Below are 14,746 nucleotides of genomic sequence, written 5' to 3' on the forward strand. Positions count from 1 at the left end.
GCGCCGGGGTGAGCTCCTGTTTCTTTCCCAGCTCCTGCCAACCTAGCAGTCTGAAAGCATGCCAGTGCAAGAAGATAAATAGATACCACTGTGGTGGGAAGGTAAAGGGCATTTCCATGCGCTCTGGTTTCTGTCACAGTGTTCCATTGCACCAGAAGCGGTTTAGTCATGCTGGCCACATGACCCAGAAAGCTGTCTGTGGACAAATGCCATCTCCCTCAGCCTGAAGCAAGAGGAGCGTTGCAACCCCATAGTTGCCTTTGACTGGACTTAACCGTCCAAGGGTCCTTTCCCTTTTTACCTTATAAACTAGAAAGGATGAGTCCATTTAACTGGTAACAGCCGGCGTGGAACAGGTGAGGCGTATGCTGCAGGAAATAATTTGCTGGGGGAAATGTGAGCTTGAGGAGGGAATTGAAAGAGGAGAAGGAGTTGGCCTGCCAGATCAGAAGTGGGGGCAGCATTCTGTCAAAATGGGCAGGATTTATTCTGTGAAGCTGTGAAGTAATTAAAAAGAAAGTGCCTTTCTGAACTTCTTTACCTCACAGCTGAGTAGGCACAGCCAGATCACACAGATCTGCAAAGGGTGTGATTTTCAGGTGGTCTTCAGCAGCCATTTCATATTTTAAGGAATTTAGCATTGAAGAATGAAAGGAGACGTAAGGATAGATGCTAATGGTCAAGACAGGTGGGTGGCAGATTAGCTTTTAAACCCAGGATATATGTGTACACCTAGTGACCCACCAGGCTAAATGCAGCCTACCTGCCGGATGTTCTACAACCATGTTTTTGTGGCCACAGGCAACAAAACCAAAGGTTTACGGGGGTGCCATACATAGCATGTGGGCTGCATTTGACTTTGAAAAGTCACAAGTTGTGCTTTATGCTTTAAGAAACAGGCTGGATTTTCAACAGCGCTAGGGAACACTCCAGGCTGACCACATATTCATTTAAACTCAAGTGTGATGGGGAACTCAAAAGCGGGGAGCTAAAATGTTATGATAACGTACCAACAATCCCGGACTGGCAGACAAAGATGGTGGAATATGCTGAGTTGGCGAAATTGACTGGGAAAATCCAAAACCAGCAGGATCAAACGTTTCAAAAAGACTGGAATAAGTTTATAGAGTATTTGAGGGATAATTGTAAACATTTAACAGCACTGACAGGGCTGATTTAAAGCTTGATAGTTTATAGAAAGCATGGATTTACAATTAATATAATTTAGTGATTATTGGAATTGAATAGAGAGTAAAGAGGGAAAATTGAAATGCAATTTTAAAAAAGATATAATTTAAGGTAATCATAAGCCGGGAGGGAGGGGAGTCGAGTGCTCATGAGAGTGGAATATAATTCAAAAACTGGTGTGTGCTATATTTATATAAAATGGAAACTTAATAAAAATGATTTAAAAATAAATAAATTGGTAACATGTCTAGAATTTTGAGCCATGGGTGATTTTGCAAGCCTGGCCCTACATTGGTCTCCCATGGACCCTTGTGTTCTACTTCAGAGGATACAGACTTTTTGTCCGCAGAGATTTGACTCCTTGCATGATATATCCTTGATAAAGTAAGCTGTGAGTTCATTGTTTTAAGGAATCTGCATGCTCCAAAAGGATTGAAACCAGACTCTGCTTATTCAAGCCACCATTGTATTTTAGTCCTCTGCTTGGTATAGTGAGAAGAAAAATCTCCATGAATGCATTAGAAAAACAAGAAACTTTCTCCCTACCTAAGTTTCAGATACACAGACAAATGCAGCAAAATGTCAGTTGGCAGCTGGGATAGCTCAATTGGTAGAGCATGAGATTCAGTTTCAGCGTTGTGGGTTTGAGCCCCACGTTGGACAAAAGATTCCTGCATTGCAGGGGGTTGGACTAGATGACTCTGGTGGTCCCTTCCAACTCTACAATACAGGGATACTTTGAACAAAAATGATGTACACAAATCTGGATGGTCTCAAAAGCAGTTATGGGGGATGGACTTTGTACAATCTTGCAGTACTGTTATCTCTTTACCTATATTTACTGGAATTCCATGAAGACTAATAGAATTCTGCAAATATCCCTCAACTGTAGTTTTACATTATTTTCATGTATGCCATGAGAATGTTATACAAAGTATGTGCAGCTAAATTAGAATAATTGTAGAAAATATGCAAACAATCTGTTGTCTTTCCCAGCTGTATATTACTGTAAAAGTTAACCTGTTCCCAATGCCCAGACTGGAAATTTATAAGCATATAATTCTAATAAAAAAGGATACACATCATATCACACATAATACTGAAAACTGAGATTTTTCCGCTGTATGTTACATTGGCCTTCACCTACCTGGTATTCTCCAGTTGTTTTGGACTACTGTTCCCATGAGCATCATCCAGCACAGCCTGATGGGCTCCACATTGAGGAAGGCTTTGTTACACAGTACAGTCGTACCTTGGAAGTCAAATGGAATCCATTCCGGAAGTCCGTTTGGCTTCCAAAACGTTTAAAAATTAAATTGCGGCTTGTGATTGGCTGCAGGAAGGTCCTGCAGCCAGTCAGAAGCCCCATCAGACGTTTGGGTTCCAAAAGAACATTCACAAACCAGAACAATCACTTCCAGGTTTGCAGCATTCGGGAACAAAACGTCCGAGTTCCAGGGCGTTCAGGATCCAAGGTAGGACTATATGAGAAAAGGGAGGCTTTCCTTTGTCATAAGCCATCTAAATAATATCTTTCTTTACTCTTTCTTTGCAGCCACAACAGGTGACCCAGAAGAAGCCAGCTCGGGTAAGTAGGGTGTGTGTGAATTATTTGCTGTGTGCTAAATTCATATAGCTCCATACATCTGTAATGCTAATCTGACATTGACATGTAATGAACAGAATCACTTGAGGGTAAATAAACGAGATGATTTTATACCGATTAAGCAAGGACAACATCGCAAACAAGAATCTTATTTCATCAGGTGCATGTTAAACTTTTTTTTTTTTTACTAACATTTCTTTATAGCCAAATGCTGACAAAACAGAAGTTGAAAGCCACAAAACACAATAATAATTATAAAAGAATGACGCTAAAGCAAATTAAAACAGCCACAGAATAAACCCAACAGCAGTTTAATGATTTAAAGGGGTAGGCAAACTAAGGCCCAGGGGCTGGATCTGGCGCAGTCGCCTTCTAAATCCAGCCCTCGGACGGTCCGAGAATCAGCATGTTTTTACAGTTTTTACCTGAGCAGAATATGTCCTTTTATTTAAAATGCATCTCTGGGTTATTTGTGCAGCATAGGAATTCGTTCATTTAAAAAAATAAAAATAAATAGTCCGCCAGCCCCCCCCCCCCCCCATGAGGTCTGAGGGACAGTGGACCAACCCTCTGCTGAATAAGTTTGCTGACCCCTGATAAACAACAATTTTTTTAAACTGAAAAAAAATATGTAAAGAGGCAAGCTGCTGAAAGGTCCCTCTCTCTAGTAGCCACCACCTTCATCAGGGGCAATTGGAGAAGGGCCTCAGAAGATGACCTTAAGATCTGGGTAGGTATATATGGGAAGTTGCTTAGGGTCTAGAAAGAGACTAGCTGTCATTGTAGATTAAAGTGCACTGGCATAATATAATCCTTTTAGCCAGTCCCAGTTGACAATCTGGCCAGGCTATTTTGGCCTGACCGAACTTTCTAGACCATTTTCAAAGGTAGACCCACAGACAATGCCTTCTAGCAATGCAGAATTGGCCGATTAAACAGACATTAACCCCACTCTGTCACACTGTCTTGTTTAAAAGGGTTGTTTTCTCACCTTTTCAATGAATATTTATGGATGAAATGGGAGCTCTAAACCATTTTACAGACTCCAAACACAGAGCTGGAACATGGTAGTTTTTACACACTGCTTAACATGGAAAACTGCGGTAGACTTTTATATAATAGGAGCATAACATCCTTAGTGAGTATAATAGAGGAGACACTGAGGATCAGAAGCAGTTTCAGGATCCATGAAAGGATGGGGAAGCTCTCTTCAGGTGTTACTAAAAAATGGCAGTGTTTTCTTGAGTCCTGAGGCATGACTGGCTCAGGAGTGGAGTGACCGGCTGTGACATGTGAAGATGGAGAGAAAAGAGGATGACATTTGGCTGGGGGCTGAGACCAGAGAGAAGAGGCTGGGGGGAGCAGATGCTTTTGGCTCCCAGGGTCCTACTGCCTCAGCTGGGGAAGCAGGAGTCTCATCTCTCCCCTACTCTTTGAGACAAAGGAACACAGCCAGGGAATCTGAGAGGGAGTCAGCCCACAGCTAGGGAAGGAGAAACCAAAGTCTGAGGGGGGGTGCCAGGGGAGATGTAAGTGGGTAGGAGGGGGAGCACTTTGAAGATGTTGGTCTCCAGTACAGCATTACAGGTGCTTACCAGGATTAGAAGGAATTACAGTGGTACCTCAGGTTACATACGCTTCAAGTTACAAACTCCACTAACCCAGAAATAGTACTTCAAATTAAGAACTTTGCTTCAGGATGAGAACAGAAATCGTCCTCCGGTGGCAGCAGGAGGCCCCATTAGCTAAAGTGGTGCTTCAGGTTAAGAACAGTTTCAGGTTAAGTACGGGCCTCCGGAACGAATTAAGTACTTAACCCGAGGTACCACTGTACACACGATAGACAAGAAAACTAGAAATATCAACAGCCATTGCTTGATTTAGGGATGGTGAGGTGCTTGGAGGCCCAAAGTCTAGGAGATCTGCAAGCTTTATAATCTATAAAGATGGTGATGTATCCTGCTGGTCAGCTGCTCACTGGGTCCTGCCAACATCTTCAAACCACAGGAAAAGACTTCTGTAGCACCTGGAAGGGGAGGCTCCCTTAGGAATCTAAGAATCTGTCTCGCACTGTGTTTGCCGGGCAGCTTTATAGATTACTTCTATATGAGTCCGCTCCTCCTCCAGTTCAAGCTATCAGTAGGGTCTGGGTGGGTTCCAGCATCTTTAACTGGGATCCTGGTGGTCTGCTGATTGCCAGCGCTTCTTTCCACCCACACTCCCAAACAAAACATTCTTTGCAATAGCTCACAGACTTCAACTTGTCACATCTCCTAAAACCAAGCTGCTGATTTTTGATTATTATTTTTTAAGAAAACCTTATTACTTTAGAAATAATGGAGATAACCTAATTTATGGTTTGGGATCATTTTTTCAGCAATGATAGAGTAGTTTTGTTACCAGCAATTCCCCTCTAGCAGTTCTAGTTGGCGGGTTAAAAATATCTTTGCTCATTTGAGTATAGCGACTAGCATAGAAATATTGATTTGGCCTTTGACAGGGTTACCATGTCTCACGGTCTAACCTAAAATTGGCCTGAAACCTATTCTTGCCTCCTTAGAAGTGAGTCCCACGAGGTCCAGTGGGACTTAGTCCCAAGTAAAGAAGCATAGGGCTGCGGTCTTAACCTGTTCCCAGGTGAAAGTATTAAATCTCAAGGCAAGGAAGCAGAGAGAAGGGAGCAAGCCATGTTCCTGCCACCATCAGCCTTCTTCTAACATTTCCAACATGTTCTTCCAGTTTCATTTTCTCTCCTTTTATGGGAGAGAGTAAACTGAAAGGTGGACACCCAAGCTTGTATTATAAATATATTTTGGAAATGCATAGAAAATTGGACAATAATTCCGCAAAGGAGATCAGCTTGAAGGGGGAAGCTTGGGATATCTTTTATCTGTCTTTCTCAATATGTACGTTGAGCCTCAGAAAAACTAGCAGCCCTTTTATTTGGGAAGCTGGAATATGCCTGAGAAGGCTGTACAGCCTAAGAAGGATGAGAGTCTTGCCACAGTTCAGTCTCGTGCCTCTATTCCTTACTACTCCCTTTTATTTTACATGACCGAAATCATCTATAAAAGCAAATAGTTCAGGCTCAAAATTAACAAGAGCATGAGCTCATGCAGGCTTCCTAATCTGAGCTGTCTAAGGAAATAATGATAAAATATAAACATAGGGACTACATGGAAGTTCATGGAGGATAATGTAAATCTTATACTACATTCAGAGGAATCACTTCCTTTTCCATCTGTTTCCTTCAAAATAGCCTTGCAGATGGTTTTTCCAGACAGCTTTCTAGATTAAGGTAGAAATCTCCCCACAATGGGATTTGGAAATATTAAGCCCAAGCCTTGTAGTACCAAAGTGTTTAGTTGTAGTTTGGGCCAGCAGCCTTGGTTACTCTAGGCCAGACGTGAGAAACATTTTTCAGTCCCAGAGCCATGTTCCCTTGTGAGGAGCTCTCAGAGGGCTGCATGTCATTGCTGGGTGGAACCAAAGGCAAAGAGCGGGCAGAGGAAGGGATGTATCTCACCTTTGTATATACAATAATAGACTACGTTCATGCCATGAAAAAATGCTAGGTTTCTGTTTGTGCGCACACTATAAACACGAGGGATCATCACAGTTCTGGGATACATTCCAGCCGGGCAAAAGCTCTTGAGGAGTGTCCAGACCAAAACATTTTGGCACCTGAGGCAAACCACAGACTCTCACGCACACACCCTACCCAGTTTATACCAGTGGTGGTGTGGAATAATTTTTTGCTTACAACACCAGACTTCTAAACTATTTTTTCCAATGAATCCAGGGACACTTTTCAACTTCAGTCAAATTCAGTGGATTTTGCCAGGGGACTGATTTGTAAATCCGGGGACTCTCCCTGGGAAACGGGGACGTCTGATAACCTTATTCTAAACACGACTCCAATACAGACCACTCTGTAACTCTCCCCTACAAGGCAGCACACAAAAATCCAGTTGTAGTGTTTTCGTGCCCTCTGGAACAAGAGGTTACCTGCTTTTAGCGTTCCAGTTCTGATACCAAAGATCATTGTGTGAGCTCTGTGTTGCCCCCACCCTGCCTTCCCAATGCACACACAGTAACACACTGTTGCAGTTTCCAGTTGTATTATTTTTATTTATTAATGATCATGCATGTGAAATACTTTATTTTGTCAGAAGTTAAAAGGTATGCTTTTGTGTATGGAACATTTTGTTGTATATTGGTTTGAACTTCTAGATCTGTGTGTTTTCAAAGATGTCCCATTTAGTTATTATTGTTTTAAGGAAAATTAAGCCCCTATCTCTATTTTCATCTTGAATAATACCACCAGTTTTCTTTAGAATATTGTGCAAAATACAGAAGAGTCTAAAGGTAGTGTCCCCCTCCGCCTTTTTACTGTGGTTCTATAAATGTCATTATCTTCCAGCTTTCAAACACACTGCAGGGCAAATCCATTCACTAAATCTTACTTTAGGGACAGATGCTTTCTAGCTTAGAGCCACGAAGACACTATGTAAAATTCAGTGGTATCTTCTGACAGTTAAAGAACCCAGAGGATTTTCCATTTTGCAGCTGGAGAATGCAAGAGCAGGTTACACTGTGAAATGATATTCTCTCAGTATTAATACGGACTCTTAAATCATAAGATATGTGTATGTCCACATGATAGCTGTGAAATGATTTATAACTACAGAGAGAACTCCTGCAGTGAACTTGTTTTAGAAAAGGTTACCAGATCTACATGCAAGCCACCAGTTAAGTTTAAACATATCTTGCAGAAAAGTTAGGTATGCTATGTTTAAAGACAGAATGTTTATTGTGCCCTTTCAGCTACTGCCGTTTCATAGGCTTTTTTGAGGATTAAAGGACATATAAATTTAACAACACAAAATTGGTATTTCTAGTAAAATCTGTTGTACTTTTTTGCTTAAATAAGCAATAGAGGAAAAAGAAGCCAGTTTCCTAATTTGCAAGCAGTTTGCAACAGCTGTATCCTTGGCCAGAGTGTCATATGGGTGATTATATTGTAAAATAATACAAAGGAAATAGTTATTTTTAGGGACGCATCATGAAGATTATCAAAGTGAAACTTTTTTAAAAAAAACAAACAGGACATACTTTATTTTTATCACTTCTGAAGCATAAAAACAATATGCGTGTGTCAGGGAACTGTCATCTGAGACGAAGGAGGTGAAAGGGCTCATGGAGGGTGAGAGAGACCACTCAGCGGAGGAGGGGACCAGCAGGGGGAGAAGTGGAGTTCCAAGGGAAAGTGAGTCGGAGGGAGAGCTCAGAGATACTTCAAGCGAGAACAGTGGGGGGGTTTCAGGACCTCCCGTAGGAACACCCACTCCTCGGCGGAAACTGTCACGCCGAGAGTCCAGAAGACGTGTTTCCGTTAAGGAGCTTTTATGCTGGAAGAAGTTCCGTAAACGCCCACTGTCCGATTCAACGAGCGATTGATGGAGCCACGCTTAAGGAGCTCCATCACAGACAGAGGTTTGGGAACTTAGCCAAACTCTGAGGGATCAGGATTTTACGCACAAGCAGCTCATCATCCCATCACAGCAATCGGACAGTCCCTGAAAGCAGCTTGTGCAGAGAGGCATCATGAGTGACCCAGCCGGAGCCGGAGGAGCAGGAGGAGCTGGAGAAGGTCCAACTCTGGAAGAAAGGTACAGAATGTTGGAACTCCAGCTAGCAATGCAAACGGCGAGGCTAGAAGAAAGGAGGGCGCAGGATGCAGAAAAGGCAAAAGGCGCTACACTAGCAAGAAAGATGCCAGGAATGGTGCAGAAGTTTGGGGGGGACCCCAGGAACTACCAAGCCTTTAGGACAGAGATGCAGTATGCTCTCGAACTGCAGTTTAATGACTTTCCCGATGAGGCATCGCGAGTGGCGTTTGTGATTGGCCATCTCGAAGGAGGGGCGAGAGACTGGGTCAGGCCCCTGATGGCAGGGAATAGTGACATGCTGAAGGACGCGAGGAAGTTTTTTTGCGCCATGGATTTGATGTTTTCCAGCGAGATTGAACAGGGACTGGTACGCAGACAATTGATGGCTTGCAAACAGGGGAGCCGATCGGTTCGTGAGTACTGGACTGAGTTTACAATGTTGATACATAGATTGGGGTGGGACCTATCGGCGGAACCCATTCAAATGCTATTTGAAGAGGGTCTTTCTTCGGCGGTGAAAGACGAACTTTCCCGGGCGCCCAGGGCGGAGTCTATGGACCAGCTGACCAAATCAGCGCTGACCATTGGAGCGCGCCAGGAGGCAAGAGCCTTGGAGAAGCGGGAGGGGAAAGGAGAGCGTTGGAGGGATTTCCGCATTCCAGAGATTCCAGAGCCAAGTTTCCCGCCCGGAGAGCCGATGGAAGTTGGAACAGCGCGCGCGCGCGCAGTTTCAAATCCCAGTGAAGGGAGGAAGAAGGAGGGAAAGAGCGCCAAGAAATGTTACCTCTGCCAGCAGCCAGGTCACTTTGCCAGAGTCTGCCCGCAAAGAAAGGAATGGCAAGGGATGGCGGGGGCTGTTGGGGGAAAGGAGGAGGAAGTCCAGGAGCCAGTAAAAGCCAACGCCTGTCTGCCTCTGTCAGGGCACTGCAGACAGGCCAAGGAGCAGTAAAAGTGCCCACTCCGGAACCTCCAAGACCAGCCCTAGTAATAGAGGTGTTGCTAGAGCTGGCAAACGGATACCCACTAAAGACCAAGGCGCTGTTAGACTCAGGCAGCTCCTGTAATTTTATGAGCAAGGAGTTTGCAGCGGAACACCAGATACAGACACTCCCTTTAAGCAACCCCCTGCAGGTCACCACGATCGATGGGAGGGAGCTGTTGGGGGGAGAAGTTAGCCTACAGACCGTCCCAATGGTTATGAGGGTGGCAAGGCACACCGAAAGGATAGCGTTCAATGTAGCCACCCTGGGAGGGGCGCCAGTCATTTTGGGAATGAGCTGGCTAGCGTTGCATGACCCGCTAGTGGGCTGGCATCAGAGAGTGGTGTCCTTTGGGTCAGGACATTGCCTGGAACACTGCAAAGAGGGAAAGGTGCCAGAAGGGGCAAAAGCCTCCATAGCAGGGACGGAAGTGGCGAACAAAGGGAAGGTGCCCAAACAATACGCTGACCTGAGCAAGGTCTTCAGCGAAAGGGAAGCAGATAAACTACCACCGCATAGAGACTTTGACTGCCAGATTAACCTGGTCCCTGGGGCCCAGCTACCCGTGGGCAAGCTGTACGCCATGTCAGACAGGGAAATGCAGGAGTTGAGGGAGTTTATTGACAAAAACCTGAAGAGAGGTTTCATCAGAGAGTCCAGAGCGGTGGGGGGCAGTCCAGTGTTTTTTGTGGACAAAAAAAACACGGATAAACCGAGATTGGTCGTGGACTACCGGGCCCTGAATGCCGTGTCAGAACCAGTGACTTTCCCCATGCCCAGGATTGATGACATTTTGACCAGGGTGAGGAAGGGAAAGATATTCATGAAACTGGACTTGAGAGGAGCGTACAACCTGATACGAATAAAGAAGGGGGATGAATGGAAGACAACGATGTTCACCCCCCTAGGGGCTTTCGAATATCTCGTTATGCCATTCGGATTGCAATCAGGCTCCGCCTGTTTTCAATCGCTCATGAACCATGTACTGGGACCTTTGCTCTACAAGAATTGCGTGGCATTCCTCGATGACGTGCTGATATATTCGGAGAATGAGGAGCAGCATGTGAAGGATGTCAGGGAAGTGCTGAGCCAGCTGCAAGCAAACCAGTTGTGGGTGAAATTGGAGAAGTGTCAGTTCCACACCAAGGAGGTGGAATTCCTGGGGTACCGCTTATCAGACAAGGGATTAGCCATGGATCCAGGCGGTGCTGGAATGGAAGACACCGAAAACCAAAAAAGATGTGCAAAGGTTCTTAGGGTTTGGGAACTTTTACCGTAAATTCATCAAGAACTTTGCCCACTTAACGGCTCCCATCACGGACTGTCTAAGCAGCAAGAAGAAATTCGTTTGGACGGCAGAGGCGGAGCACGCTTTTGAGGAATTGAAAAAGGCATTCGCTTCGGAAGAACAGCTCCTGCATGTGGATTTACAAAAACCCATGAGAGTGGAAACTGATGCCTCAGACCGGGCGGTGGGGGCAGTGCTGCTTCAGCCAGGGAGCAATGAGTCGGAATGGAGACCGTGTGCCTTCTTTTCGCGTAAGCTGAACAAATCCGAGAGGAACTACACGGTATATGACCGAGAACTACTCGCCATTCACGAAGCGTTCCGGAGATGGAGACACTTACTAATTGGCGCACAGCATAAGGTGCAAGTGTGTACGGACCACAAGAATTTGGAGTATTGGAGAACAGCACGAGTGCTCAACCAACGACAAGTGAGATGGGCCCAGGAGTTCTCCAAATTCCATTTTGAAATCTGCTACGTGCCAGGTCCAGAAAACATCAGAGCGGACGCTCTCTCTCGCAAACCTGAATATTTGGAGGGGGAGGGAGCGCCAGAAGAGAGACATATTATCCCAGAGGACCACTGGGTGTGTGGTGCGGCCTGGGTGGGGCAAAGAGAACTGGTAGAGGGGACGGTAAATGATGAGTACGCCCAGGATAAGCTCAGAGGTTTAAGGAGAGAGGGAGAAGACCCCGGAGGTTTTGAAGAAAGAAACGGGGCATTGTATTACAAAGGGGCACTATATATACCCGAAGGGGAATTGAGGGGGAGAGTACTCAAACAGTTGCACGACAATCCCACAGCGGGGCATTTTGGGCAACACAAGACCATGTGGTTGGTGACCAGGGAGTTTTGGTGGCCCAAGGTGAGGGAGGATGTACGGGAGTATGTGAGAAGGTGTGACCAATGCCAGAGAGCCAAAGGAGAAAGGCGGGCACCAGCGGGTTTATTAGAACCGTTACCCACACCAGAACGACCGTGGGAGGCGGTGTCGATAGATTTTATGACTGATCTGCCCAAATCCCAGGGGAAAACCGCCATACTAGTCGTAGTAGACCAGTTAACTAAGATGGGTCACTTTGTAGCTTGCTCACATGCAGTCACGGCGGAAGAGACAGCGAAATTGTTTGTAGAACATATTTTTAGGCTGCATGGCGCCCCCTTGAGGCTGGTGTCCGACAGAGGGAAACAGTTCACGTCCAGATTCTGGAGGAAGCTTATGAGCTTGTTGCACGTAGAGGTCAACTTTTCGACTGCCAGGCACCCTGAGACCAATGGGCAGGCGGAGAGGGCAAACGGTATCCTTCAACAATACCTGAGGTGCTATGTCAATGACAGAGAAAACGATTGGGTCGAAAAGTTGGCACTAGCGGAATTTGCTTACAATAATGCAGAGAATGTGTCCACCGGGATGAGCCCATTTTTGGCTAATTATGGGTGCCACCCCAGGGCGTTTCCAGGGGAAGGAGGAGAGAGATGGAGTGTTCCGGCCGCTGAACTTTTTGTAGAAGAAATGGAAGCGATCCATCGTCAACTCCAACACAACTTAGAAAGGGCCAAAGAAGAATATAAGAGGCAGGCAGACAAGAGCAGAAGGGAAGGTGAAACAATTAGGGTGGGGAGTCGGGTCTGGCTATCAACCCAAGGGTTGCCGTACAAGGGGGGTTGCAAGAAATTGAGACCCAAAAGATTGGGACCATTTGAGGTCATCCAACAGATCAACCCAGTGGCTTTCAGACTCCGGTTACCGAACCACATGAAACTGCACCCAGTATTCCACAGGTCATTACTGTCACCATACCGGGGGGAAGGTGAAGGGGTATCCACACGGGGGCCAGCCATAGAAGAAAGGGAAAGCCGCAACTATGTGGCGGAAATCATCGACTCCAGGTGGAAGGGGAATCAGGTGGAGTATTTGGTCGCGTGGGAAGGGGAACCAGAGTCAGAAAACACCTGGGTGAAGGCAGAGGAGGTCCATGACGAGGTCTTGATCGAAACGTTCCACCAAAGGTTCCCCAGGAAACCTCAGCCAGTAGCGAGGTTCCGAAGGGAGTACTTTGGCACCACCGACGATGAGGAGGAACTGGAGGGGTTCAGGGAATCGGAGTTGGAAGGAGGTACCGACTCCGAGGAGGAGGAGTACTTGGAAACCGGGAACAGCAAAAGGTGGAGGGAAGTGTTCGAAACTTCGGAAGATGAGGGAGGTTCCTTCAGGGGTTTTGCTCCCTCGCCTCCCGCAGAGGAGGGGAGGGAAGGGGGTGAAGGGGGCCCTGGAGGGGAGGTGGATGTCAGGGAACTGTCATCTGAGACGAAGGAGGTGAAAGGGCTCATGGAGGGTGAGAGAGACCACTCAGCGGAGGAGGGGACCAGCAGGGGGAGAAGTGGAGTTCCAAGGGAAAGTGAGTCGGAGGGAGAGCTCAGAGATACTTCAAGCGAGAACAGTGGGGGGGTTTCAGGACCTCCCGTAGGAACACCCACTCCTCGGCGGAAACTGTCACGCCGAGAGTCCAGAAGACGTGTTTCCGTTAAGGAGCTTTTATGCTGGAAGAAGTTCCGTAAACGCCCACTGTCCGATTCAACGAGCGATTGATGGAGCCACGCTTAAGGAGCTCCATCACAGACAGAGGTTTGGGAACTTAGCCAAACTCTGAGGGATCAGGATTTTACGCACAAGCAGCTCATCATCCCATCACAGCGTGTAAATCTGTCATTTGACCAATTATGTGAAAGGGGGTTTCAAAAACAAAGGTTTATATAATGGTGATATTGCAAGATAAAGCACACATAGCCATACAGTTGCCCCCTAAATCTCCTCCCCTTTTTCTGAAGGCTCTAAAGCCGCCTGTCAGTAGCCCAACTGCTGTGGACTTTAGAGATACAAACTCACACATACTTATTAACTCTCTTTACTCATCTCCTATAATTCCTTTCTCATTTCATAGCTAATCTCCTGGCCTACTTAAATTCTTCAAGGCTGAGGCCTGGTCTGTGGGAATTTTGCCTTACAGCAGCAAGTGTCTATACCAGGCTTCCTCAACCTCGGCCCTCCAGATATTTTTTGGCCTACAACTCCCATGATCCCTAGCTAGCAGGATCAGTGATCAGGGATGATGGGAATTGTAGCCTCAAAACATCTGGAGGGCCAAGGTTGAGGAAGCCTGGTCTATAATCAGTAGCCATGATTAGCCAGAAACTGTTGCCTAGCAGTAACTAGATAAGCATATATTTACTTACATTGCTTGGAAAATGCATTTTTAACAACAACAACAACACAAATATTTTAAGCAATGCATGTGAAAAAGCACATACTAAACATTACCCCTGACCTAAGACAAACAACCTGTTCCCCCAAACACACAAGAGGAATCTTTCCAGAAAAACCACCCCAACAAAGCCTAAGGCAGAAAAACTCACAATACCTGTCAATATGCCAGAGTCTCTCATCAAACATTTAACTTATTCAAAGAAAGCCATAGCTTATTCTTTCTACACTAAATTTGGCATGCGCTCTCCTCACAACTTCCTCTCCTACACTCCCTCTCTTACACTTAAGTTTCAGGTCAATGAGTGGAGCCATTTTCAATCTATATCCCTTAGAACCTACTGCTACCATTTCTCATTATAAAGCGGAATACAGTTCAGCTGACTCTCCTTAGCGTAGGGCCACAACTGTGCCCTCTACAAAGATCAGGCCAGAGACATATTCTGTGTTTTAGACCAATTATTATTTAATCTTACAAGGAAGCTAGATTGTTCTTGTGATACAATAAATCCCCGTCTTTCCATCAAAATAATGCGCAATTAAGTCACATCATGAAAGCAAAAATCCACAGTAATAATTCCGGCAAAGTCAAGCAGTAGACAAAGAAAATAATCAGGCAAACACTGTCTGAAGCCCACTTAAACCATGTAGTGACATACATTGCACCCTGCTTAGCGAGGCTTTCTGTAGGATATGTGCCGTCTCAGACGTTGCCATCAGCTGTGCCTTATTTGAACCCTTTTGAGCTAC

At 45.7% G+C, this 14,746-nt stretch overlaps 1 protein-coding gene across 2 annotated transcripts in view; it reads left to right on the forward strand.

Annotated features, from left to right (window-relative positions):
• The window catches only part of HMGA2 (high mobility group AT-hook 2), a 140,687-nt gene that overhangs the window by 114,590 nt on the left and 11,351 nt on the right, over positions 1 to 14,746 (forward strand). For both annotated transcript variants that reach the window (XM_083574759.1, XM_083574760.1), the window contains one exon: positions 2,744 to 2,776. In XM_083574759.1, the coding sequence (XP_083430885.1) occupies positions 2,744 to 2,776 (33 nt within the window). The remainder of the gene's footprint in view (positions 1 to 2,743; positions 2,777 to 14,746) is intronic.

Source organism: Podarcis filfolensis (genome assembly GCF_964270895.1).
Source record: "Podarcis filfolensis genome assembly, chromosome: 10".
Lineage (NCBI taxonomy): Eukaryota > Metazoa > Chordata > Lepidosauria > Squamata > Lacertidae > Podarcis > Podarcis filfolensis.